This window comes from Oncorhynchus clarkii, chromosome 8 (assembly GCF_045791955.1).
Source record: "Oncorhynchus clarkii lewisi isolate Uvic-CL-2024 chromosome 8, UVic_Ocla_1.0, whole genome shotgun sequence".
NCBI lineage: Eukaryota > Metazoa > Chordata > Actinopteri > Salmoniformes > Salmonidae > Oncorhynchus > Oncorhynchus clarkii.
Window position 1 is genome coordinate 41,779,115 of NC_092154.1, and position 24,526 is coordinate 41,803,640.

Genomic DNA, 24,526 nt, shown 5'->3' on the forward strand with positions numbered 1-24,526 from the left:
AACACTAAAACCACCCTCTCTTTAAGCAGAGGCATCCTGTAATAACACTAAAACCAACCTCCCTTTAAGCAGAAGCATCCTGTAATAACACTAAAACCACCCTCTCTTTAAGCAGAGGCATCCTGTAATAACACTAAAACCAACCTCCCTTTAAGCAGAGGCATCCTGTAATAACACTAAAACCACCCTCTCTTTAAGCAGAGGCATCCTGTAATAACACTAAAACCAACCTCCCTTTAAGCAGAAGCATCCTGTAATAACACTAAAACCACCCTCTCTTTAAGCAGAGGCATCCTGTAATAACACTAAAACCACCCTCTCTTTAAGCAGAAGCATCCTGTAATAACACTAAAACCACCCTCTCTTTAAGCAGAGGCATCCTGTAATAACACTACTAAAACCAACCTCCCTTTAAGCAGAGGCATCCTGTAATAACACTAAAACCAACCTCCCTTTAAGCAGAGGCATCCTGTAATAACACTAAAACCAACCTCCCTTTAAGCAGAGGCATCCTGTAATAACACTAAAACCACCCTCTCTTTAAGCAGAGGCATCCTGTAATAACACTAAAACCACCCTCTCTTTAAGCAGAGGCATCCTGTAATAACACTAAAACCACCCTCTCTTTAAGCAGAGGCATCCTGTAATAACACTAAAACCACCCTCTCTTTAAGCAGAAGCATCCTGTAATAACACTAAAACCAACCTCCCTTTAAGCAGAGGCATCCTGTAATAACACTAAAACCACCCTCTCTTTAAGCAGAGGCATCCTGTAATAACACTAAAACCAACCTCCCTTTAAGCAGAAGCATCCTGTAATAACACTAAAACCACCCTCTCTTTAAGCAGAGGCATCCTGTAATAACACTAAAACCAACCTCCCTTTAAGCAGAGGCATCCTGTAATAACACTAAAACCAACCTCCCTTTAAGCAGAGGCATCCTGTAATACCACTAAAACCAACCTCCCTTTAAGCAGAGGCATCCTGTAATAACACTAAAACCAACCTCCCTTTAAGCAAAGGCATCCTGTAATTGAAGCTGAATGAGATTGCAGATAAATAAAGAGAAACATCACAATAATAGAGAGTGACGGACAGGACCAACAGTTTGTTGATGAAGCTAGTGTGCTGCTAGTTGAATAGGAGAGGTTTCATCTGGCTAGGCAGGGCAGGGGCTCCTCTGGCACGATATCTTGTTCTGTTCCTCTTTCCATTTACAAAGAAAGAAACAGGCCTCTTTCTGCCGCGGCTACAAAAAAGGCACAGAAGTCGTATAAGAAAAGGGTGAGAAAAACAAACAGAAGGAAGGGGAGAAAGTGAGGGAGGGAGGGAGAGAGCAAAAGGCCCACTAACCCATACTTAAAAAGAGACTACACTAACTGTTGCAGTAAGAGCTCTCCATCAGGACTAACAGCAATACACTATGCCACTGTGTATTGCCACTACCGTAGAAGTGCCACTTTGCAAGTGCCAGCTTCTGTATCATGGTAAAAAAAAAAAAACACATCACGGCCGACCGACCGACAGAGCTGGTCCCATCTGAGTCCATTAGAGAAGCCTTGGTATTACCGGGACAGTGGACAAGCTGGCCTAACAGGCTCCGTGTCTGGGTAGAACAACGTTCAATGTGACTTGGGGCTCTGGAGCAATTTCATGCCCCCATAAGCAATGCACACACACACTGTGTGTGTGTGTGTGTGCACTACTGCTCCATTGGTAGCACTGGTGCTCTCAACTTCAAAAAGTTAAGAGCACCACATGAAATTTAGGAGACCCAGAAATAATTGTTTTAATTGATTGAGAAACAGCCTATATTGGGCCTATATGAATTCTATCTACTTTTGAAGCACATGTTGTGCCCTAGAAACTGTTTCTTTAAAAACATCAGGTTTGTGACGAGGACATGCAAGATACCTGTCATTCATTCACTTCTATGATCATTGATTTCCTGAAGAAGCTATCCCTTTTTCCTTTATTTCTGTGCCCCCAAATGTTTAAAAATACAGGTTGTTAGCTAGCTAGCCAATGAGGTAACATGACTGAACAAAGTTTTGTCACGCCCTGGTCTTAGTATTTTGTGTTTTCTTTATTATTTTGGGCAGGCCAGGGTGTGACATGGGTTAATTATGTGGTGTGTTTTGTCTTGGGGTTTTGTAGGTATTGGGATTGTGGTATAGTGGGGTTGTCTAGAAAAGTCTATGGTTGCCTGAAGTGGTTCTCAATCAGAGGCAGGTGTTTATCGTTGTCTCTGATTGGGAACCATATTTAGGCAGCCATATTCTTTGAGTGTTTCGTGGGTGATTGTTCCTGTCTCTGTGTTTGTTTGCACCAGATAACCTAAACAGCATTTCACGTTACGTTTATTGTTTGTATTGTTCATGTTTATATTTTTATTAAACATGAATCGAAATAACCCTGCTGCATTTTGGTCCTCCTCTCTTTCGACGGAAGAAAACCGTAACAGAATCAACCACCACAACAGGACCAAGCGGCGTGGTGACAGGCAGCGGCAGCAGGAGCAGCGAAATCCAGATTTCTGGACATGGGAGGAGATATTGGATGGTAAAGGACCCTGGGCTCAGCCTGGAGAATATCGCCGCCCCAAAGAAGAACTGGAGGCGGCGAAAGCGGAGAGGCGCTGGTATGAGGAGGCAGCACGGTGACGCGGATGGAAGCCCGAGAGTCAGCCCCAAAAATGTCTTGGGGGAGGCACACAGGGAGTATGGCTAAGCCAGGTAAGAGACCTGCGCCAACTTCCTGTGCTTACCGGGGGGCTAGAGAGACCGGGCAGGCACCGTGTTATGCTGTGGTGTGCACGGTGTCTCCAGTGCGGGTGCATAGCCCGGTGCGGTACATACCAGCTCCGCGTATCGGCCGGGCTAGAGTAAGCATCGAGCCAAGTGTCATGAAGCCGGCTCTACAAATCTGGTCTCCAGTGCGTCTCCTTGGGCCGGCTTACATGGAACCAGCCTTGCGCTCGGTGTCCCCGGTTCGCCTGCATAGCCCAGTGCGGCTATTCTACCTCGCCACACTGGCAGGGCGACTGGGAGCATTCAACCAGGTAAGGTTGGGAAGGCTCGGTGCTCAAGAGCTCCAGTGCGCCTGCACGGTCCGGTCTATCCAGTACCACCTCCACGCACCAGCCCTCCGGTGGCAGCTCCCCGCACCAGGCTTCCTGTGCGTGTTCTCGGCCCAGTACCACCAGTGCCAGCACCACGCACCAGGCCTTCAGTGCGCTTCGCCTGTCCAGCGCTGCCAGAGCCTTCCTCCTCTCCAGCGCTGCCGGAGTTTCCCGCCTGTCTAGCGCTGTCAGAGCCTTCCTCCTCTACAGCGCTGCCGGAGTCTCCCGCCTGTCCAGCACAGCCAGAGCTGCCAGTCTGCAAGGAGCTGCCAGTCTGCAAGGAGCTGCCAGTCTGCAAGGAGCTGCCAGTCTGCAAGGAGCTGCCAGTATGCAAGGAGCTGCCAGTCTGCAAGGAGCCGCCAGAGCCGCCAGTCTGCAAGAAGCCGTCAGAGCCGCCAGTCTGCAAGAAGCCGTCAGAGCCGCCAGTCTGCAAGAAGCCGTCAGAGCCGCCAGTCTGCAAGAAGCCGTCAGAGCCGCCAGTCTGCAAGAAGCCGTCAGAGCCGCCAGTCTGCAAGAAGCCGTCAGAGCCGCCAGTCTGCAAGAAGCCGTCAGAGCCGCCAGTCAGCAAGAAGCCGTCAGAGCCGCCAGTCAGCATGGAGCAGCCAGAGCCGCCAGTCAGCATGGAGCAGCCAGTCAGCATGGAGCAGCCAGAGCCGCCAGTCAGCATGGATCTGCCAGAACCACCAGCCAGCCAGGATCTGCCAGAGCCATCTACCTGCCTGAGCTTCCTCTCAGTCCCGAGCTTCCTCTCAGTCCCGAGCTACCCCTCAGTCCCGAGCTACCCCTCAGTCCCGAGCTACCCCTCAGTCCCGAGCTACCCCTCAGTCCCGAGCTACCCCTCAGTCCCGAGCTACCCCTCAGTCCCAACCTACCCCTCAGTCCCGAACTGTCCCTCAGTCCAGAGCTGCCCCTCAGTCCAGTGGGGCCCTTGGTTAGGGTTACTAAGCCAAGGTCGGTGGCGAGGGTTGCCAATCTAAGGACGAGATGCATGCGGACTAAGACTTTGTTGGAGTGGGGTCCACGTCCCGCGCCGGAGCCGCCACCGTGGACAGACGCCCACCCGGACCCTCCCCTATGGGTTTAGGTGTGCGGCCGGGAGTCCGCACCTTGGGGGGGTGCTCTGTCACGCCCTCTGTCACGCCCTGGTCTTAGTATTATGGGTTAGCAGATGTTAATGAGAGTGTAGCGAAATGCTTGTGCTTCTAGTTCCGACCATGCAGTAATATCTAACAAGTAATCTAACAAATTCACAACAACTACCTTATACTCACAAATGTAAAGGGACGAATAAGAATATATAAATATATGAATGAGCGATGGCCGTGCGGTAGATGGTGTAGAATACAGTATATACATGTGAGATGAGTAATGTAGGATATGTAAACATTATTAAAGTGCAATTTTTTAAAGTGACTAGTGATACCTTTATTAAATACATTTTTTAAAGTGGCCAGAGATTTGAGTCTGTATGTTGGCAGCAGCCACTCTGTGTTAGTGATTGGCTGTTGAACAGTCTGATGACCTTTTGAGATAGAAGCTGTTTTTCAGTCTCTTGGGTCCCAGCTTTGATGCACCTGTACTGACCTTGCCTTCTGGATGATAGTGGGGTGAACAGGCAGTGGCTCGGGTGGTTGTTGTCCTTGATTATCTTTTTGGCCTTCCTGATGTAACGGGCCTAACGAGTGACTGCATCACAGTGTTGTGGCGTCACTACAGCCTGGGGTCCGACCGTAAGGCACTACAGAGGGTAGTGCGTACGGCCCAGTACATCACTGGGGCCAAGCTTCCTACCATCCAGGACCTATATACTAGGCAGTGTCAGAGGAAGGCCCAAAAAATTGTCAGGACTCCAGACACCCAAGTCATAGACGGTTCTCTCTGCTACCGCACGGCAAGCGGTACCGGAGAGCCAAGTCTAAGACCAAAAGTCTCCTTAACAACAGCCATAAGACTGATGAACAATTAATCAAATGGCCACCCGGACTATTTACATTGACACCCCCCCCCCCCCCCACTTTAGTTTATTTGGTCAATATTTTCTTAACTCTTTCTTGAACTGGATTGTTGGTTAAGGACTTGTAAGTAAGCATTTCACGGTAAGGTCTACAACCTGTTGTATTCGGCGCATGTGACAAATAAAGTTTGATTTGAATTGATCCCAGACTGTGTCAAAACTGTCTGTGACCAGGAGTCCCATAGGCTGGCGCACAATTGGCCCAGCGTCGTCCGGGTTTGGCCCGGGGGCTTTACTTGGCTCATCGTTCCAGCAGGCTGACTTCGGTCGTCAGTAGAACGTTTTTTCATCCGACAAATTGGTGCAGCTGGCTTCCGGGTTAAGCGAGTGGGTGTTAAGAAGCGCGGCTTCACGGGTCATGTTTTGGAGCCTCTCGTGAGCCTGTTGGGGAGTTGCAAAGATGAGACAAGATCGTTATCACAAAATTTGGGGAGAAAAAGGGCGTAAAAATTACAAATACAAATAAAATGGTGAAGTGACTAAAATGTAAGGGCATTTAGTTGACTAAAATGGCTGACAGTTTTTGTCATTTTGACAATAACTAGACTAAATCCTAATACAAATGAAGACTTAATGATGTTTTAGTCAAAATGACTAAGACTAAATCTAAAAAGAGTTCAATAGATAACACTGCCCTATACCCATGCCAAACCATTCATTCTACCCCCCATATTTCCCCTCCTCCAAACCCCTTTTAAACACCAGCACCCACCAGTCTGTGTGTAATTAATCAAATATGAGAATATGCCTGTCTAAGTGAAGCACTGGGGTGAGGACCACAGGAGTGGACCAGGAAAGTAGAGGAGCGGAGCAGAGTCGGCCTCAGCATTGCGTGACTTGTGCACATCACACTGCAGAGTTACTCCAGACCAGGGATTTAAAATGACACATTATTCAGACCATCACCATGGCGCCACAGACTCACATTACACAGACGCTACTTAGAGAACTGGGAGGGGGGGTGGCGAAAGAGGGAGAGCAAGAGAGAGAGATCATGGCCAGAGCTTGCGTGAAAACACAAACACAGTGACAGGTTCAGAGGGGAAGGTAGTAATTTGAGGGTCATTAAAAGGAGCCTGTGCTTCTCCTCACGGTAGGCCATGGTCTCTATCCTGCTCTTGCCCAGTAACACTTCCTGTTAAGCACTGCTTATTTCCGGTTTCATATAAACAAACCAGCTAGGGGTGGACTGTATAGTCTCCAAGACATATGTAAACGGGGTGAATTGGGTCTCACTTGGGTCTCACTTGTTGCAACTGTTTGAGATGCACCATTTTTACAATAGGGCCCTGTGCTGCCGTAACCAAAATTAAGATGCATTCCCAAAATACATCTGTGTGTGTGTGTGTGTCTCCAGTGATGTAAACCTGGCACACACACACACACACACAGTGTAAGATTTTCCACCTGCGCGTGCCAGTCTAACCACATCTTTAGTGTAATCAGTGTGTAAGGCATGATGGGAGTGATTGTTAGTGAGATCCTATCTGAAGCTTGGCTCCTCCACAGGGCACAGAGGGAACACACACACACACACACACACTATTGCCATCCATTTTGGGAATGCATCTTAATTTTGGTCGAGAGCAACAAGATGGAATCGAGTCATGGAGATTAACAATGGGAGAGTAGTGCAAATACAGAGAGCTGTAGGAGATTTTTCTTCATTTATTAGAGGCTACAGCAGACTTCAAGGGCTCTGCTTGTAGTGAGGAGAAGTGCTATGGGGGACAACTTGTTTTTGCTCACTTCACTGTTTTACATCCAGCCAAATTAGGGGGCTAGCAGTGTGTGTGAGAGAGAGAGAGAGAGAGAGAGAGAGAGAGAGAGAGAGTGAGCAAATGAGAAAAGGGGAGAGACAGAGACAGAGAGCGAGAGCGGGTAAGCTTTCCCTTCAGCCAAGAACATGCTCTTAAAAATGTATACAGTGATCTGAATTAATCCAGAGAACATTAAATCATTGAGACGCAGCTTTGAACAGAGCAGATCAGAAGTGTGTGACATGGGTTAGAGTAGAGAGGATAGGGAACATTGGCCTGACGACTCACACAAAATTATTCATCTGTTCTGTCATTTGCTACATACTTTAGTCTGAGACTACCATCATTGAAATCATTTGTGGTGACGAGGGGTACGAGGGGCGTTGTACAAAACAAAGTCATCAGCAATTGGATCGTCTCTAACCAATGATGACATTTCAAACCACCGCTTTACCCACGTGTGTTCTGGCCCAACCCATCAGTTTCTTGACCAATCAGACTGCCCCGAATGTGTTCGCATTCGTTGAAGGGGGGTCAGGGAGGTACTCAGCTCCAGACCCATTGTGGAGAATAAACTAAAGTACGAGGGCGTTGTTTTAAGCTGGAGAAATGAGTCTGGGTAGCCAGGCAAGGGAAAATTACTGCACTGAACAGTAAAAAATTACACTTTTTAATGCGCCCTCGTCAGTCAGTTCAAATTGCAACAAATCGGGGGTACTCACATGCACTGTACACAAAGAGCGAGCGAGCAAGAAAGAGAGAGAGGTATCAAACGGTCAGCTCTGTAAATGTCAAGCCCTCTCACTACCTGACCTGTCAATAAGAACTCATCATCAGTAAGATCATTGTCCCCGCCCCATCTTCAGCCATACACCATCATGACAACACAATGACATTATAGGCCTACTCTGCTACAGAAACAACAGTCATTAACATAGATGTAAACTGTCAAATGGTAATGTAACATGCAGCTTGTCCCTGGGGCAGACAATTAGACGGCACCATTGATTAGAATGTGAAATAGAAAGTGGGTCTGTAATATAGATGCAGGCACACTGTTCAGAGTGTGACACTATTCAGAGGAGAAGGAGAAAGAAGCCCTGGAGCAATTGGTTCCTATAAACGAGTGCCCCTAACCCCCCAAACACCCAGAGTCCCTTGTATTGGGGGTCATTGCCAAAGGGCAGCTGTAATACAGCAATTTGGAACAAAGCTTGTTAAATACTCTCTCCTCCTTTATTTATTTTGCTTTAAGGAGTCTTTACGAAGTTTCGTGGATGGTGCTCCCTCAGCCAGGGCGCATGCACGTGCAAATCGTATTTGTTTCAAACTAGTGGTTGGTTACATTTTTCTTACAACCTCGTTATACCTATACTAGCGTCCCATATCGTTGGTGGTTCTATGCTGCTGGTCTTATAGAAGCCATGACAATATGCTATCAACCTGTCACATTGCTAAATCACCACAGTGGCATTGCATTTCAATGCCTTTCAATAGAATAGACATTCATTGTTATTGCCTGTCTCTATGACTCCAGAATGAAATCCATCAGCCTGTCTTTTGTACACAAACACTGACAGCAAAGGGGTGATGTCAGCACCATAACAACCTCCAAAGCATACTCCCGTCCCATCTTCACAGAAAGACATCTGATAAAGGCCTAATGGCTTTTGTTCATCCCCTTCTTCCATTTTTCTCCCTCCCTCTATCCCTCCCTCCCCAAGTGGCATCCTCCCCCCTATCTTGATAGGAGCACTAATAATTTTGGGGCTGGAGAATCCACACATACACCATGGAGAGGGAAGGGAAGTCCACTAAAATGATAATCACCATCTATCTCTGCTGGTTTATTGGGGTACGTTTTCATATACTGTATGCCCCCTGACCAAATGGAGGTTGGAGGTGAGGTGGGATGCAGTCTATGACAGACATTACTGCAATAACACAGTAATAAATGACTGTGACAAATTAATGGATGAGTTATTGTTTAATTGTACTTCAAGAATGATGTTCCCTCCAGGTTAATACAGCACACACACACAAACTAATCCTAGAAAGTGGAAACTAGGTGAGTGTGTGCGTGGGGTGTTTTCAAGATAATTAACATGTGTCTGGAATGTACTACACAGTGCATATGTAAGAACTGGAACATTGGGGGGGATTTCCTTCAAATACATTTGTGTGTATATGTGAGTTTTTATGCATGTGTTTATTTAGCAACAGTGTATGTACAGTGGCTTGCGAAAGTATTCACCCCCTTGGCATTTTTCCTATTTTGTTGCCTTACAACCTGGAATTAAAAATAGATTTTTGGGGGGGTGTAATCATTTGGATTTACACAACATGCTTACCACTTTGAAGAAGCAAAATATTTTTACAGCTGCAAGTCTCTTGGGGTATGTTTCTATAAGCTTGGCACATCTAGCCACTGGGATTTTTGCCCATTCTTCAAGGCAAAACTGCTCCATCTCCTTCAAGTTTGATGTGTTCTGCTGGTGTACAGCAGTCTTTAAGTCATACCACAGATTCTCAATTGGATTGGGTGTGGGCATTGACTAGGCCATTCCAAGACATTTAAACATTTCCCCTTAAACCACTCGAGTGTTGTTTCAGCAGTATGCTTATGGTCATTTTCCTGCTGGAAGGTGAACCTATGTCCCAGTCTCAAATCTCTGGAAGACTGAAACAGGTTTCCCTCAAGAATTTCCCTGTATTTAGCATCATTCCTTCAATTCTGACCAGTTTCCCAGTCCCTGCCGATGAAAAATATCCCCAAAACATGATGCTGCCACCACCATGCTTCACTGTGGGGATGTTATGCTCGGGGTGATGAGAGGTGTTGGGTTTGTGCTAGACATAGCATTTTCCTTGATGGCCAAAAAGCAAAATTTTCTTCCATATGGTTGGGGAGTCTCCCACATGCCTTTTGGCGAACACCAAACATGTTTGAACTCCAATCTCCGCTGTGGAGCTTTGCAGCTCCTTCTGGGTTATCTTTGGTCTCTTTGTTGCCTCTTTGATTAATGCCCCCCTTGCCTGGTCCGTGAATTTTGGTGGGCGACCCGCTCTTGGCAGGTTTGTTGTGGTGCCATATTCTTTAAATGTTTTAATAATGGATTTAAAAATGGTGCTCCGTGGGATGTTCAAAGTTTCGGGATATTTTTTTAGAACCCAACCCTGATCTGCACTTCTCCACAACTTTGTCCCTGACGTGTTTGGCGAGCTCCTTGGTCTTCATGGTGCCGCCTGCTTGGTGGTGCCCCTTGCTTAACCTCTCTAGGGTATGTGGGACGCTAGCGTTCCATCTAGCCAACATCCAGTGAGGTTGAAGAGCGCCAAATTCAATTGCAGAAATGCTCATTATAAAAATTCTGAAAACAAAACATATTTTACATAGGTTTAAAGATGAACTTCTTGTTAAACCAACCACAGTGTCATATTTATAAAATGCTTTTCGGCGAAAGCATACCTAGCCCAGAACATACCTAGCTCAGAACATAGCCCAGTTGACAAATTATTATAAACAGTAACCAGCCAAGCAGAAGCGTTACAAAACTCAGAAATAGAGATAAAATTAATCCCTTACCTTTGATGATCTTCATATGGTGGCAATCAGAAGACATTCATTTACTCAATAAAAGTCTCTTTATATCCAAAAACCTCAGTTTTGTTAGCGCGTTTTCTTCAGTAATCCACAGGCTCAAACTCAGTCAAAACAATCAGACAAAAAAAATCCAAATTGTATACGTAAAGTTCATAGAAACATGTCAAACGATGTTTATGTTCAATCCTCAGGTTGTTTTTTTATCCTAAATGATCTATAATATTTCAACCGGACAATAACGTTGTCAATATAAAAGGTAAACAAGAAATGCACATGCACCTGAAAAAAACTCTGCGACACGTTAGGGTCCACTCATTCAGACTGGCCTTACTCCCTCATTTATAAGAATACAAGCCTGAAACAATTTCTAAAGACGGTTGACATCTAGTGGAAGGCATAGGAACTGCAAATGGAGTCCTAAGTCAATGGATACTGTAATGGCATTGAATAGAAAACTACAAAACCAACAACAAAAAAACTACTTCCTGAATGGATTTTTCTCAGGTTTTCGCCTGCTAAAGCAGTTGTTATACTCACAGACACTTTAACAGTTTTGGAAACGTTAGAGTGTTTTCTATCCAAATCTACCAGTTATATGCATATCATATCTTCTAGGCCCGAGTAGCAGGCCGTTTAAATTGGGCATGCAACTTGAAACAAGTTGTTTTTTTGTTTTTTTTCACTTCACCAATTTGGACTATTTTGTGTATGTCCATTACATGAAATCCAAATAAAAATCAATTTAAATTACAGGTTGTAATGAAACAAAATAGGAAAAAAGCCAAGGGGGATAAAAACTTTTGCAATGCACTGCATGCATTGTATGTATGTATGTATGTATGTATGTATGTATGTATGTATGTATGTATGTATGTATGTATCTCCCTGCTCCGCATCAGTGACATAACTGAGCCTGAGAATGGGCCTCTGCTCTGCAGCTGTTGAGGGGGTCTAGACTCTGAGCTGCCTGGCTGCTTGTTGCATCAGGCTTAAGTAACACAAGGGCCCAAAGTTCACTGGAGCAGCGCTAGGAACACAGACACACACATACACTTTAACCACACACAGTCACATGTTCACACACACACAGAGAAAAAAGCACACACACACACTTACCTGTGGCATGTTTACAGGCCCTATTTTGGTCTCTCTCGCTCTCCCTTTGTTCTGCCATACCATAGCTACACTATGGTAGCAGCAAACAGCAGCAAACTTTGTGAAGTACCTCAACTCCTCCATGGAGTTGAAAGGAGACTAGAGGTTTTGAAATTAAACTCCAACGTGCTATGCATGATACATCAAACATGGAAATTCTTAAACCTTTACTGTCCTCTATTGTTGCGTGCCTTTCTTTGTTTGCTGAAATCCATACTTTATCAAATACAACCACCAACTGTTTCCTTGTTGAGATTCAATTGGCACATGCACATTCGTGCTGAGTTGACATCTTAGAGCAACAACAATGAAGAAACAGTCGGTGGTTGTATTTGATTTTTTTTTTTTAATTAAGTATGGATTTCAGCACAGCGACTTCAAGGAGTCAGAGGTTCATTTAAAAAAAAAACTCTATTCTGTAATCAACTCCATGGAGGAGTTGAGGTATTTGGCAACTCCAAACTAGACCTCTCCCTCCAGACAGGAGTCAAGCTGTTATATTCCCTGTGGAGCAACCATAGTCTACCCTGGAATTGTTAGCAAGAAAGACTGACTTCAGTGGTGATTTTAGCAAGTAAATCTTGGTGGGGCAAACTCCCCAAAAATATACGTGGGATACTAGCCAGCAAAGCCACTACACAACACAAAACAATACATGAATTGCACCATAACGGTGACAAACAATGCCCACAAGTTGCTAGATCCTACATAAAACTGTCCCAACAGCAGAGCTTTCTTTTCAGCACCATGGAATGAATGCTTACCACCACTACACCTGGTTATCAGCAGAGCCTTACCTGGGAGCAAAACAGTTCATTCAGCCTCATTTACCGCCATAGCTGATATGGCTGACTTGCTTAAAACTTCTTCAGGGTTGGTGGGTCCCCTGCGGGACAGTTGAGCTAACATAGGCTAATGCGATTAGCATGAGTTTGTAAGTAACAAGAAAATTTCCCAGGACATTGACATATGTGATATTGGCAGAAAGCTTAAATTCTTGTAAATCTAACCGCACTGTCCAATTTACATTAGCTATTACGGTGAATAACATGCTAATGTTTGAGGAGAGTGCACAGTTTGGGTAGTCTTGATACAACATTTTGAACAGAAATACAATGGTTCATTGGATCAGTCTAAAACTTTGCGCGTACACTACTGCCATCTACTGGATAAAATCTAAATTGCACCTGGCATGGAAAAATACATTATGGCCTTTCTCTCAAATTTCAAAGATGGTACAGTTTTTTTTCTCTGAATTATCTTATACCAGATCTAATGTATACAAATGTGGTTTCTACTGACAATTGAGATGTACAAACTATGACATAAGGGAATGAGAGGATAAGAGGCGATCCTTAATTTTGATTAAGAGCAAGCTAAGACTGACGTAGTCAATATAACTATTTGTTCAGCACTTTCGAAATGTACAGCAACAGAAATCAGAACAAGGGTCGTTCTTACAGTATTCTTCCTGTACACCAAGTTAGTACCGAAGGATAAGTAAAGGGAGCATATAAGCAGACAATGAAAGCTCTTACTATATTCAATGATGACATTTCTCTAAAACAGGCAATAGACTACATGTGCACCACCAAGTCAGAACAGTAGGCTGAATTATGAGGGGGAAAGGGACCAAATGGGCTACTAACAGCTTAATAAACGCATACAGCAAATAAACGCATACGCATACAAGAACACACACATACATGTAATAGTGCCAGCATGCACACACTTAGTATTACTTTCTTAGCTACAGTATACACATCTCCCTGGCATATTACATCATTAATGCAGCAGTATACAATACATTTTTGGTGAGACAAAACCGCGACTCGTCGGTGAAAGTACTTTTTGCCAGTCCTGTCTGGTCCAGCAACTGTGGGTTTGTGCCCATGGGCGAAGTTGTTGCCGGTGATGTCTGGTGAGGACCTGCCTTACAACAGGCCTACAAGCCCTCAGTCCAGCCTCTCTCAGCATATTGCGGACAGTCTGAGCACTGGTGGAAGGATTGTATGTTCTTGGTGTAACTCTGGCAGTTGTTGTTGCCATCATGTACCTGTCCCGCAGGGGTGATGTTCGGATGTACCGATCCTGTGCAGATGTTGTTACACGTGGTCTGCCACAGCGAGTACGATCAGCTGTCCTTCCTGTAGCGCTGTCTTAGGCGTCTCACAGTATGGATATTGCAATTTATTGCCCTGGCCACATCTGCAGTCCTCATGCCTACTTGCAGCATGCCGAAGGCACATTCATGCAGATGAGCAGGGACCCTGGGGATCTTTCTTTTGGTGTTTTTCAGAGTCAGTAGAAAGGCCTCTTTAGAGTCCTAAGTGTACATAACTGTGACCTTAATTGCCAACCGTCTGTAAGCTGTTAGAGTCTTAACGACCGTTTCACAGGTGCATGTTCATTAATTGTTTATGGTTCATTGAACAAGCATGGGAAACAGTGTTTAAACTCTATACATTGAAGATCTGTGAAGTTATTTTGATTTTTACAAATTATCTTTGAAAGGCACGGTCCTGAAAAAGGGACTTTTCTTTTTTTGCAGAGTTTATATATTTTTCTATTGTTTGCAAACTGATTTGTGACACGCATTGATTCTAAAATAACATGAAAAACAGGCAACAGGTGGGGCTCAAAACATGACCGACGGGTAATCACTGCTGAATTTTTACATTTCCCAACCTACTCATAACTGTGTTCAATGAAAGATGGATGATCTACATGACTGCACTAAATGTGATTGATTATCTACATCAGGGGTCTCCAACAGGTCAACCACGAGCTACCAGTAGCTCACCTATGAGTAGCTAGCTAAACAATTCCAAAAGTACATGCAATTTGTCATGTGTTCCATACCAAACTGTCATAAACAAATCTCACAAGTAAGCTCTCCACAATGAATTTCAATAGAAAACTTTTAAAAATAGACAAGATCCTGCAGAGGTAAATACCTGTCTATTTATGGAAAAATTGCCCTGATTAACTCCTTAGTAATATATCAGTTTACTCACTTACTTATGGCGCTGCCTACTCCTGATTATTCATTTTTCAAATCATATGAGCAAAAAAATATTTTGCTTTATCTGGAACTCTAAACCAGGAAAAATCAAATGAGCCTATCTATATAATGAATAGGGTGGGTTGAGATTATTAATTATAAAAGCACTAAACCTCTCTAAAAGCTTCACTTAATCAAAAGTTTTACTTGAACCCTAAATGGTTCTCAGTAGATTACTAAGAAAAGATCATCCAGATTGCCATGTCTCATTTGCGATTAATTGAAAATGATACTTTTTTCAAAGTATCTGTCTTTTTCAAACAAGCATTGCAGAGCTGGCTACAATTTCAATTTCATCCACCTGAAAAGATAGAACAAATATTACAACAAATATTATGGCTGAACTCAAATGTGCTGGTTGATAAAATACCTGTATTTATGGGAAAGATGTTTGAAAAGGGTATTTTGTTCATAAATTATATTGTAAATTAGAATGGTAGTTATCAGAATTGTAGGGGAAGGTCTGCTCAATCCAAGAGTAAACCCAGTTGATTAAAGCATTACCCCAAAAATGGAGGAGGCAGGTGGCAGCGGGAGGGGATGTAGGGAACTGGTCTGTCTGCCCAATATAAAGGATCTGGCGGAGGAATAAAAACAGCATAAATAGGAAAGTATTCCAGTTTCATTTGAGGACCAGGATGTTGACAATTGTGCCATAGAGATTGCAAAATAGTTGGGAAGAGATTTTTGATGTACCAATTCCATGGTACAGGGTGTATGAGTTGATATATAACACAACGCAAGATTCAAGACTTTGTGCTTGAAAAAATTATTATATTGAATTCGTGCCACCAACAAATGTTGAATATTTGGGGCATAAAATATTTGGGGCATAGAAACTCTGCAGATTTTGTTATGAGGATACAGAATCAATAGACCATTTATTTTGGTATTGCCCTCAGGTAGCCTGTTTCTGGTCTCAGGTTCAGGAATGGCTGAAAATGCATAGCATTGATCTAAAATTGACCCTAGAAATTGTACTGCTAGGAGATCTGGAGAGACCGGGTCAGTCAATTACTAATACTCTTAGTAAAAATATTTATCTTCAACTCGCAATCTGTGGATTCTATTCGAATAGGATAGAAATTATACGTTAAACATCACAGCATAGTTGATATATGGTGCAGAGAAATCCGAAGAGGGGGGCCAGCAGAGATAGGTGGGATGGGCAGAGGGAAGCTGAGGGTTGGGATGTGGAATTGGAGACAAGTGGGAGCGGAGTTGCTGTGCAGGAGATAGAATGATGGTCAAAGATATTAAAAAATAAGTCAAAATAAAACATAATAAAAAGTATGTTTGAATGACACTGAGGGGCAGTGTTTTTACAACTAATGCCGGTTTGCCTGAGGCGGATGCCGTGCAGGTGTTTGTACACATGCATATACACACACACTATCATTCAAATAAACGCATACAAGAACACACACATACATGTAATAGTGCCAGCATGCACACAAACATATAAAGTAGGCATTGCTGTTATGATTTTTATTTTTTATTTCTATACATATATTTTCATGCATTGTTGTTTGCTGTTTTCTCCTGTCTTTTTATTTTTTCTCTTTAGTTCATTTTCTTGGTTGTTGGTGCATTGGGGGTTCTTGGGGATGGGGAATGGAACTAATTGTATCTTATTTTTATTTTTCTTCTTGGGGTGGGGGGGGCTGTGGGAGGGGTCTCGAATGGTTGAGGGACAGCTATTGGGGAACTGTGGGGGGATCTTGGAGGGTTCATGTTCATGTTTTTTGGCCTGGTGGGAGATCTGTCAACGTGCCCTTGAGCAGGGCATTGACCCTGGATGGTTATGTGTGTAGCTCTGAATGGGAGTCTATTGGATGACTGGTGTGATGTAGTTGTTGAGCGGCTTCACTGCAAGTATATTTTATGTTTTGGATATTCAATAAAAAAAATCTCACAAGAATCCAACACCGCATGCTCCAACACCGCATGCTCACAAACAACTGACATTATACCACCCCTGCTTAGCCACTATTGGCTTAAAAAAGCCAAACCTAACACAATATTTGCCAATTAATTTCCAGCAATATCACCCGTCTGTATGTGTGGTGTGCGCATTTGTCTATCACTCCGTGTTAACTGCAAAGTAGGTTTACCTGACAGAGGTACTGTATTCATGAGTAAGTATATAATTTGTATCTATTATTTGCTATTAGCAAACTTTGTGACATGAGTAGCAGCAGTACAGAACCATCGCTAGACCAGCACATTCTTCACTCCCTAGACCCACAATTAAATGGCCAGATGCCTAATTAAAGGGGAATTACATTGAAAAATAAATATGTTTGTTTTCTGTCAGACCAGCACATTCCTCAATAGACACAACCTATAACAAAATATATTCTGATCTGATTTAACCATCGACATGGAATTTCATTTTTCCTCTATGAACAATTGTAATTTTGAGAGCGAAAAAAAATACAAACAATCTAAAACCAGGAAAAATAAAACTGAGAAAACAGAATTTTGGAAAATATAAAACCCCCCCCAAAAAATCACAGATTTTAAATTGGCCCCCTTAGAGTTGTTTATTAACCATTATTTTTTACCGGGTATATTAACAGAAAACATAGTGCACTACTTTCTCTTGTACACAAAGAATCCAGGGAAGAGTTATAAGGGAGAGGAAGAGAAGAATGTGCCTACTTGAAAGCTAGAAAAAAAAAGTGATTTTTTTTTTTTTTTTAAGTAGTGTGTGTAATGAGTGACGACGTCATTCAGTGAGAGGAGAGAAACCAACAGGGATTATTAGGATCTGCTGAGCAAATCTACTCAACAAAGCCAGCTCTCCCATCTGACCTGTATGAAACCTAAGACGACAAACTAACCACTCTGTCCTGGACCCCAACTGACAGTGAAATCACAAACTGAACGCGGGTGAAAACACCATGGTTGCCTTGTTGAACACCTGCCACTAAAGCTGGTCTTTAGTTTCATTGGATGTTTTCCTAATGCCAGTAGCCATTACATGTTGATACCTTAAAGCTGGTGTCGTTGGTTGTCTTATATTGAACTACATTGTCCTGGCCGGCAGATTGATCTGTGTGATTGAAAAGCAAAATTATGTAGTAACGACATCTGTCCATGCATCCTGCCTCTTCCAGTTTTTTTAATGTCCACTGAAACATGAGTACCCTAGCCGCCAGGCCCTCCAAGACCAATATTCCATGAGCGGCACGGCACATAGGCCTACTCCAGCTGCCCCCTTTGCCGCCTGAGCACAGATAACTCATCCCCTCGTGAGAATATATGGCCTTTTCGGTCAACGAGGCAAGTTCCACGGGCTCCCGACACAGTGAGTTTTGATCCATGACATCATGTGTCCCATCCCTCGGCACTTTGCGACCATAGCGTCCCCATTGAAGGTAGTCTTACCCCAGGCTGTTCACCCGAGCCCGCAGCATTCCAAGTCGTTATGTAATTCCCCAACGGCGTTTTAACAACATTGACTGTAGTCCTACAGTAGCCTACCTGACCCAGAGGATCGCAAGCATTAGCCTAAGATGTACAAAACAAATATATAAATATCATTTTGAACTGACTGTCTGGCTGGAGCTGGTGCCATTGACGTTGATGGCCATGGAAGTGGCATGTTGTTCCTCTTCGTCGTCCTCTTCCTCTGGTATAATGTCAGTGTCATTGCTCTCTTGTTTCCCAGCATTGGACTCGGTCAATGGTCAGGTGCACAATCATGTTTTGTTCTTTACTCTTAAATGTTGATTAATTGTAGGACTGTACAGTCTAATGATTTATGTAGCCTAATTGTATCAATCTCTGTGCGTCGTAAACTCATTTGATTAAAGTCTCTCTAAATAAGCTACAGACAGTCCGGACTCACTTGCTGATACAAAGTTTTGTGTTGTTTTTTGTGTTTCTCAATTCCACATGCGGGAAATAGAGAGAGAGAGAATGACAGAGTGTGTGTATGTTTATAAACAAAGCCAGGGAACATCCAAAAGCACAAACTCTCTAGACATGTGTTTCTTGTTATTGTTTTTGTTTTGATGACAGGGGAAGGGAGGAAGGGGGAATGAATGAGGAGATGAGGAAAACGTTTGTGCTTACCTTCCACCCAGCTGAGCTGTTACTGTCACCTTTGTCTTTGAAGTACGGCACACATCTCACCATCCACTCATAAATCTGAGACAGAGTCAATCTCTTGTCTGGCGTGCTGCTTATGGCTTTGGTTATCAGGTCAGCATATGAGAGATTCCCCCACGCGTTTCTGCGCGACGAGGACTTCCGTGCAGTCTGCGCCCCCGGGCTGCTGGTGCTGACTGTGCCAGAAGTGGCCGTGGGGGACTGGGAGGGGAGCGGGGAGCCTCCATTTTCCTGTCTGGACAGCAGTCCTTCGGCCGTAGGGCTGTTGCTGTTCTGGTCGTCTGCTCCCAGGCTGGAGCTGGTGCCATTGACGTTGATGGCCATGGAAGTGGCATGTTGTTCCTCTTCATCATCGTCTTCCTCAGGTATAATGTCAGTGTCGTTGCTCTCTGGTTTGCCAGAATTGGACTCGGGTCGGGGCAACGGCCATGTGCACGATCGTGGCCGTTTTTGTGGCTCGAAGTCTGGGTCTATGGCCACGTCCAACTCAGTGTGAATGCTGGGGGCTGGAACCTCGGCCATCTCTCCTTCAGTCACTTGCACGTCCCTGCTGCCCGCTGATAAGGTCAGTAGATAAGTAGTGGAGAGTTGTCAAATTCGCATTCCATGAATGCGCGCCCCCGCCTTTGTTGCTATTCCAGACCAGCAGTCCCCAAGGGTCACTATCAACTCCGCGTGAATTGAGAAAATCCTCTAGTAGCAAAAAAAAGCACCGCTATGCTGATCAGGATATATTTTAATCGTATTACTCGTGGACCATTATAAATGTCTTCGCACCATAACTATTAAACGATGACTATTCTCCCTGGCTCCATATGCAAGCCACAGCGACTTTACATTTGACAATCGCAACAGTTCAAAACGGGTTGCTGCATATTCGTCGTATTTCTCCTCGCCTGCATATTCGTCGTATTTCTCCTCGCCTGGAGCAATGTTGATAACAACAGTACAATGACTACAGTTCGTTCACGAGTAATCTACTGTGTAGCGCGAGTTCGTTCATCAATGAGCGGATTGCACATTCCTACCTTGCGCGTTCAAGATCAAATCCCGCATTGATGCAAGGCAAGTGAATACACCAATTTGAACCTCCTCGTCAATAGCCACGGAGAACCTGGTAAAACGTCATCACACTGAAGCTGTCTGCCACGGATAAAAGCGTACAGTCACTGCGCGCTATGGTGATGGAAGCGATTAATTCCTGCATAGTCCTATCCCTCCTGTCATTGCTGCCATCTTGCCAAATTCCCTTTCACTCTCAAGTCCCTTTTAAAATGAGACTGGATACAGGAACGCTGCGTATTGTTGAAAAAACAATACGCAGCGAAAAGGAACGGGAATTCGAATGCTATCTCCGTTTCTCAAAAAGCCGCCTTTACTGACGAACGCAGCTCAGTTGGTATGGAAAAAGAAACGCCACATCATACTCGCGGTTACAGTAGGCCCGATCTCTTCTGCTGCACACATATCTATCTACTTAGCACATTCCGTCATGTGACAGCCCGCAACAAGCTCAAAGTTATACAGCAACAGCAGCAATAGTGGTGGCTAGATAAGACTAACGTTACCACTGTAAAGGCCACCCCTTCCGCCTTTTAAAGAGACACCCTCCAAGATACAGTAGCCTATGTGCGCGCTGGCATATCCAGGCAAGCAGTTTGTGGAAGGGACACATGTCCTGGCATGTTGAGGGATCCAGAAATAGACAGACAGATCATACAAATATTATTGTACAATAATAAGAACATAAAGAAATTCAACGGTGGATAGAGGACATTTACATTGAATTCCAAATAATTATATTGCTCCTTTTGGAAATATAATTCATAGACTAATGACAAAGGCTACATTATGGCAATTATTGTTAAAGGTATTGTTGACATATGTAGCATTATTTCCACTTCCGCTGTGGTGCACTGTTAGAATGTAACAATTTAGGTATATGCAAGTAGGTGTTTGTTTTCCTTGTGTTGGGTATTAGCCTATACTTCATTCATAGCCTAAATGACATGCATTCTACCAAATATTATAATGAAATAGTGAAGTCTTTAAGTCAAGTTAAGTCATTTTATTTTAATGACAGTATCTTTAAACCTTTAATCCGTGAGCATGGGTGTCAATCAATGTGGACAGCACGCGCAGAACACGCCCCCTTCAAACCAGATCGACCTCTTCAAACACATGACGTCATTCATAATGAAGAGATAAGGGAATAAATGCTATGGTTATCTGTCCTGTATGTGATACTTCGGAGTGGTTGCCCCTCCCCTCCCACCTCCAAGACCGTACCAAAACCGTACCAAAACACCAGCATTAGTCAGCCTCCATACGTCTTTGTTACAGAGAAGATGTTGTGTAAAGTGCGCGTCCACCTTGCAGGGACACGAGCTCTCGATTTATGTACAGGAATGCGCGAATTCCACCTGTGCGCGGTATTCATCAATTCATTCTTGGAACGGATGGCATTGATTAGGAATGGATAACAATCCTATATACTAAATCAGACAAAACACACACATTCTGCAAGGCATTGGTTGTGTTATGGCTTTGAATTTTACATGGAAAACATCAACACTATTTCATTTATAATTATAACAAACGAAGTACATACACATGCATGTATACTGACTATTTCAAATGACTGACTTCCTTCTATGAACTCAATAAAATCTTTCAAATTGTTGCATGTTGCGTTTATATTTTTGTTCTGTATACAAAATTAACACAAGAACGAATGCACGCACGCTCACATGTAAACATGCTCCTCTTTGTTCCTCCTGTCCCAGCTATGTATATAAAGAGGAATGGCTGGTACAGCAGTTTGGTGCCTGCAGTTAGCTACTGCAGTGGAGGGTTAAAGACACACTCCAGCTATATTTGAACCTTTCCTGTTGAAAAACAATATCCCAAGTATAAATACAGTAATGTACATCCACTTAAGGGTAAGAAAAATACATTTTAAGCAAAATAGTGTTTTTTAGACAACTGCAAACTTCAAGGAGTATGCCATTCAAGGAGTTAGTCTGATGCTCTTATGTCATCGGCCTCCCCTTGCTTGCGAGAAGGGCTCTGACCCAACTTGGTACAATGTCTTTGGGCATCAGAGAGAGGAAAGGGACACAGGGGATGGATGAATGAATACTTCTGTAGGCTGTTCTAAGAGAAGAGAGAGAGAAAGAGAAAGAAAACAGGTGGAGAGATAGGTCAACACAGGTGGAGAGATAGGTCAACACAGGTGGAGAGATAGGTCAACACAGGTGGAGAGATAGGTCAACACAGGTGGAGAGATAGGTCAGCGACAGAGTTGCCCACCCGGGGTGTATTCAAAATGAACACATCACAGCAATGTCAGATGTGTTGCCTATTAATGTGAGGCTGTGTCATTCATTTCAGGCCAAGTACATGTATACTGTAGCTGTTTTAAGTACGTAGTTCCATTCTCTCCTGTCACTTCTATCCCCCTTCACCTGAGATGCATACAACAAGACTCGCGACTCGCTGCGAAGGCTCGCGGCTAAATGTTTCAACAGAGTTTGTTTAACGTTTTTAACTGACATTACTCACCACATCACAAAGACCTCCATTCAGTGCCCCTAAGAGTACGAACACACCAACAGGATTGTCGGTCTACAGAGTAGGGGGCCGTTTGTTTAAGTGCTCTCTGCGCTGTGTGTTATAGGGTTAACAGACTGTCTGTCGGTCTACAGCAGGGATGGGCAACTTTGATGAGGGTGGGGGCCACAAAAAAACGGAACTCATCATGAGGGTGCCGCAGTGTCTCGTGGGTCCCCCACCTTGCGAGCAAAACATTTTAGTGGTCCCCCTCATGATTTCCTACCATAGGGTGGAGGCAAATATTTGCAGCTTTTAATATGATAAGCCCCACCGCGGTCTAATCTTACTGTAAGATTAGATAGCTGGCCACTAGACTAACTTACCAATTAGCTGATATGGGCTAATTAAGTGACTGCTGATGCACAACCACATTTAGAAATTGCACCTTGTGTATTATATTATTCTGGTGTCAGGAAAATAACCTCACACTCAACGTCAACAAAACTAAGGAGATGATTGTGGACTTCAGGAAACAGCAGAGGGAACACCCCCCTATCCACATTGATGGAACAGTAGTGGAGAGGGTAGCAAGTTTTAAGTTCCTCGGCATACACATCACAGACAAACTGAATTGGTCCACTCACACAGACAGCATCGTGAAGAAGGCGCAGCAGCGCCTCTTCAACCTCAGGAGGCTGAAGAAATTTGGCTTGTCACCAAAAGCACTCACAAACTTCTACAGATGCACAATCGAGAGCATCCTGGCGGGCTGTATCACCGCCTGGTATGGCAACTGCACCGCCCTCAACCGTAAGGCTCTCCAGAGGGTAGTGAGGTCTGCACAACGCATCACCGGGGGCAAACTACCTGCCCTCCAGGACACCTACACCACCCGATGTCACAGGAAGGCCATAAAGATCATCAAGGACAACAACCACCCGAGCCACTGCCTGTTCACCCCGCTATCATCCATAAGGCGAGGTCAGTACAGGTGCATCAAAGCTGGGACCGAGAGACTGAAAAACAGCTTCCATCTCAAGGACATCAGACTGTTAAACAGCCACCACTAACACTGAGTGGCTGCTGCCAACACACTGACACTGACTCAACTCCAGCCACTTTAATAATGGGAATTGATGGGAAATGATGTAAATATATCACTAGCCACTTTAAACAATGCTACCTTATATAATGTTACTTACCCTACATTATTCATCTCATATGCATACGTATATACTGTACTCTATATCATCGACTGTATCCTTATGTAATACATGTATCACTAGCCACTTTAAACTATGCCACTTTGTTTACATACTCATCTCATTTGTACATACTGTACTCGATACCATCTACTGTATCTTGCCTATGCTGCTCTGTACCATCACTCATTCATATATCCTTATGTACATATTCTTTATCCCCTTACACTGTGTACAAGACAGTAGTTTTGGAATTGTTAGTTAGATTACTTGTTATTACTGCATTGCCGGAACTAGAAGCACAAGCATTTCGCTACACTCGCATTAACATCTGCTAACCATGTGTATGTGACAAATAAAATGTGATTTGATTTGATTTATTCTAACTCTCAATAGTAAATTGAGACCCCACCGGGCTTCTCCAAAAAAAACTATTTTTATAACATTTGTCCTCAGGCCAACAAAAGTGGGGCCGCGGGCCGCAAGTTGCCCACCCCTGGTCTACAGGGTACTGTAGGTGTACAGCAGGGGCCTACGCACTTAAAACAGCTATATAAGTGACTCTTTCTCCACCCCTGTGTGACATCCACCCTTTTATCTTGTCCCCTGGCTAGTGTAATGTTGCATACACAAAAGAGGGCTACCATTTATGTTTCTGCCTGATGTTTTCCCAAACATTGTAATGCTCTGATTGGATTAGAGCCCTCGGAATAGACCGTGATTGATTTTCCCTTAATCGAGAGTTATGGTGGAATAGACAGCTAACAAACTGACAGTAACACACCAAGACACAAACACATGCTCGCAGAAGGGGCATGCACACACACACACACACATACACACAATTCCAGTGGCCTCAAGATATGTACCAGGGAGCTGGCACAAATACGATGATCATATGATCATAACGTTCCCAAACACTACACAGTAC

At 43.9% G+C, this 24,526-nt stretch overlaps 1 protein-coding gene across 1 annotated transcript in view; it reads right to left on the bottom strand.

Moving 5' to 3' along the window:
- LOC139415393 (forkhead box protein O3-like) overlaps nucleotides 1-20,398 on the bottom strand; it is a 47,075-nt gene extending 26,677 nt beyond the window's left edge. Inside the window, exon 1 of the mRNA XM_071163508.1 lies at nucleotides 18,803-20,398. Coding sequence (XP_071019609.1) covers nucleotides 18,803-19,360 — 558 coding nt within the window. The 5' untranslated portion in view covers nucleotides 19,361-20,398. The remainder of the gene's footprint in view (nucleotides 1-18,802) is intronic.
- Between the last annotated feature and the right edge of the window lie 4,128 nt (nucleotides 20,399-24,526).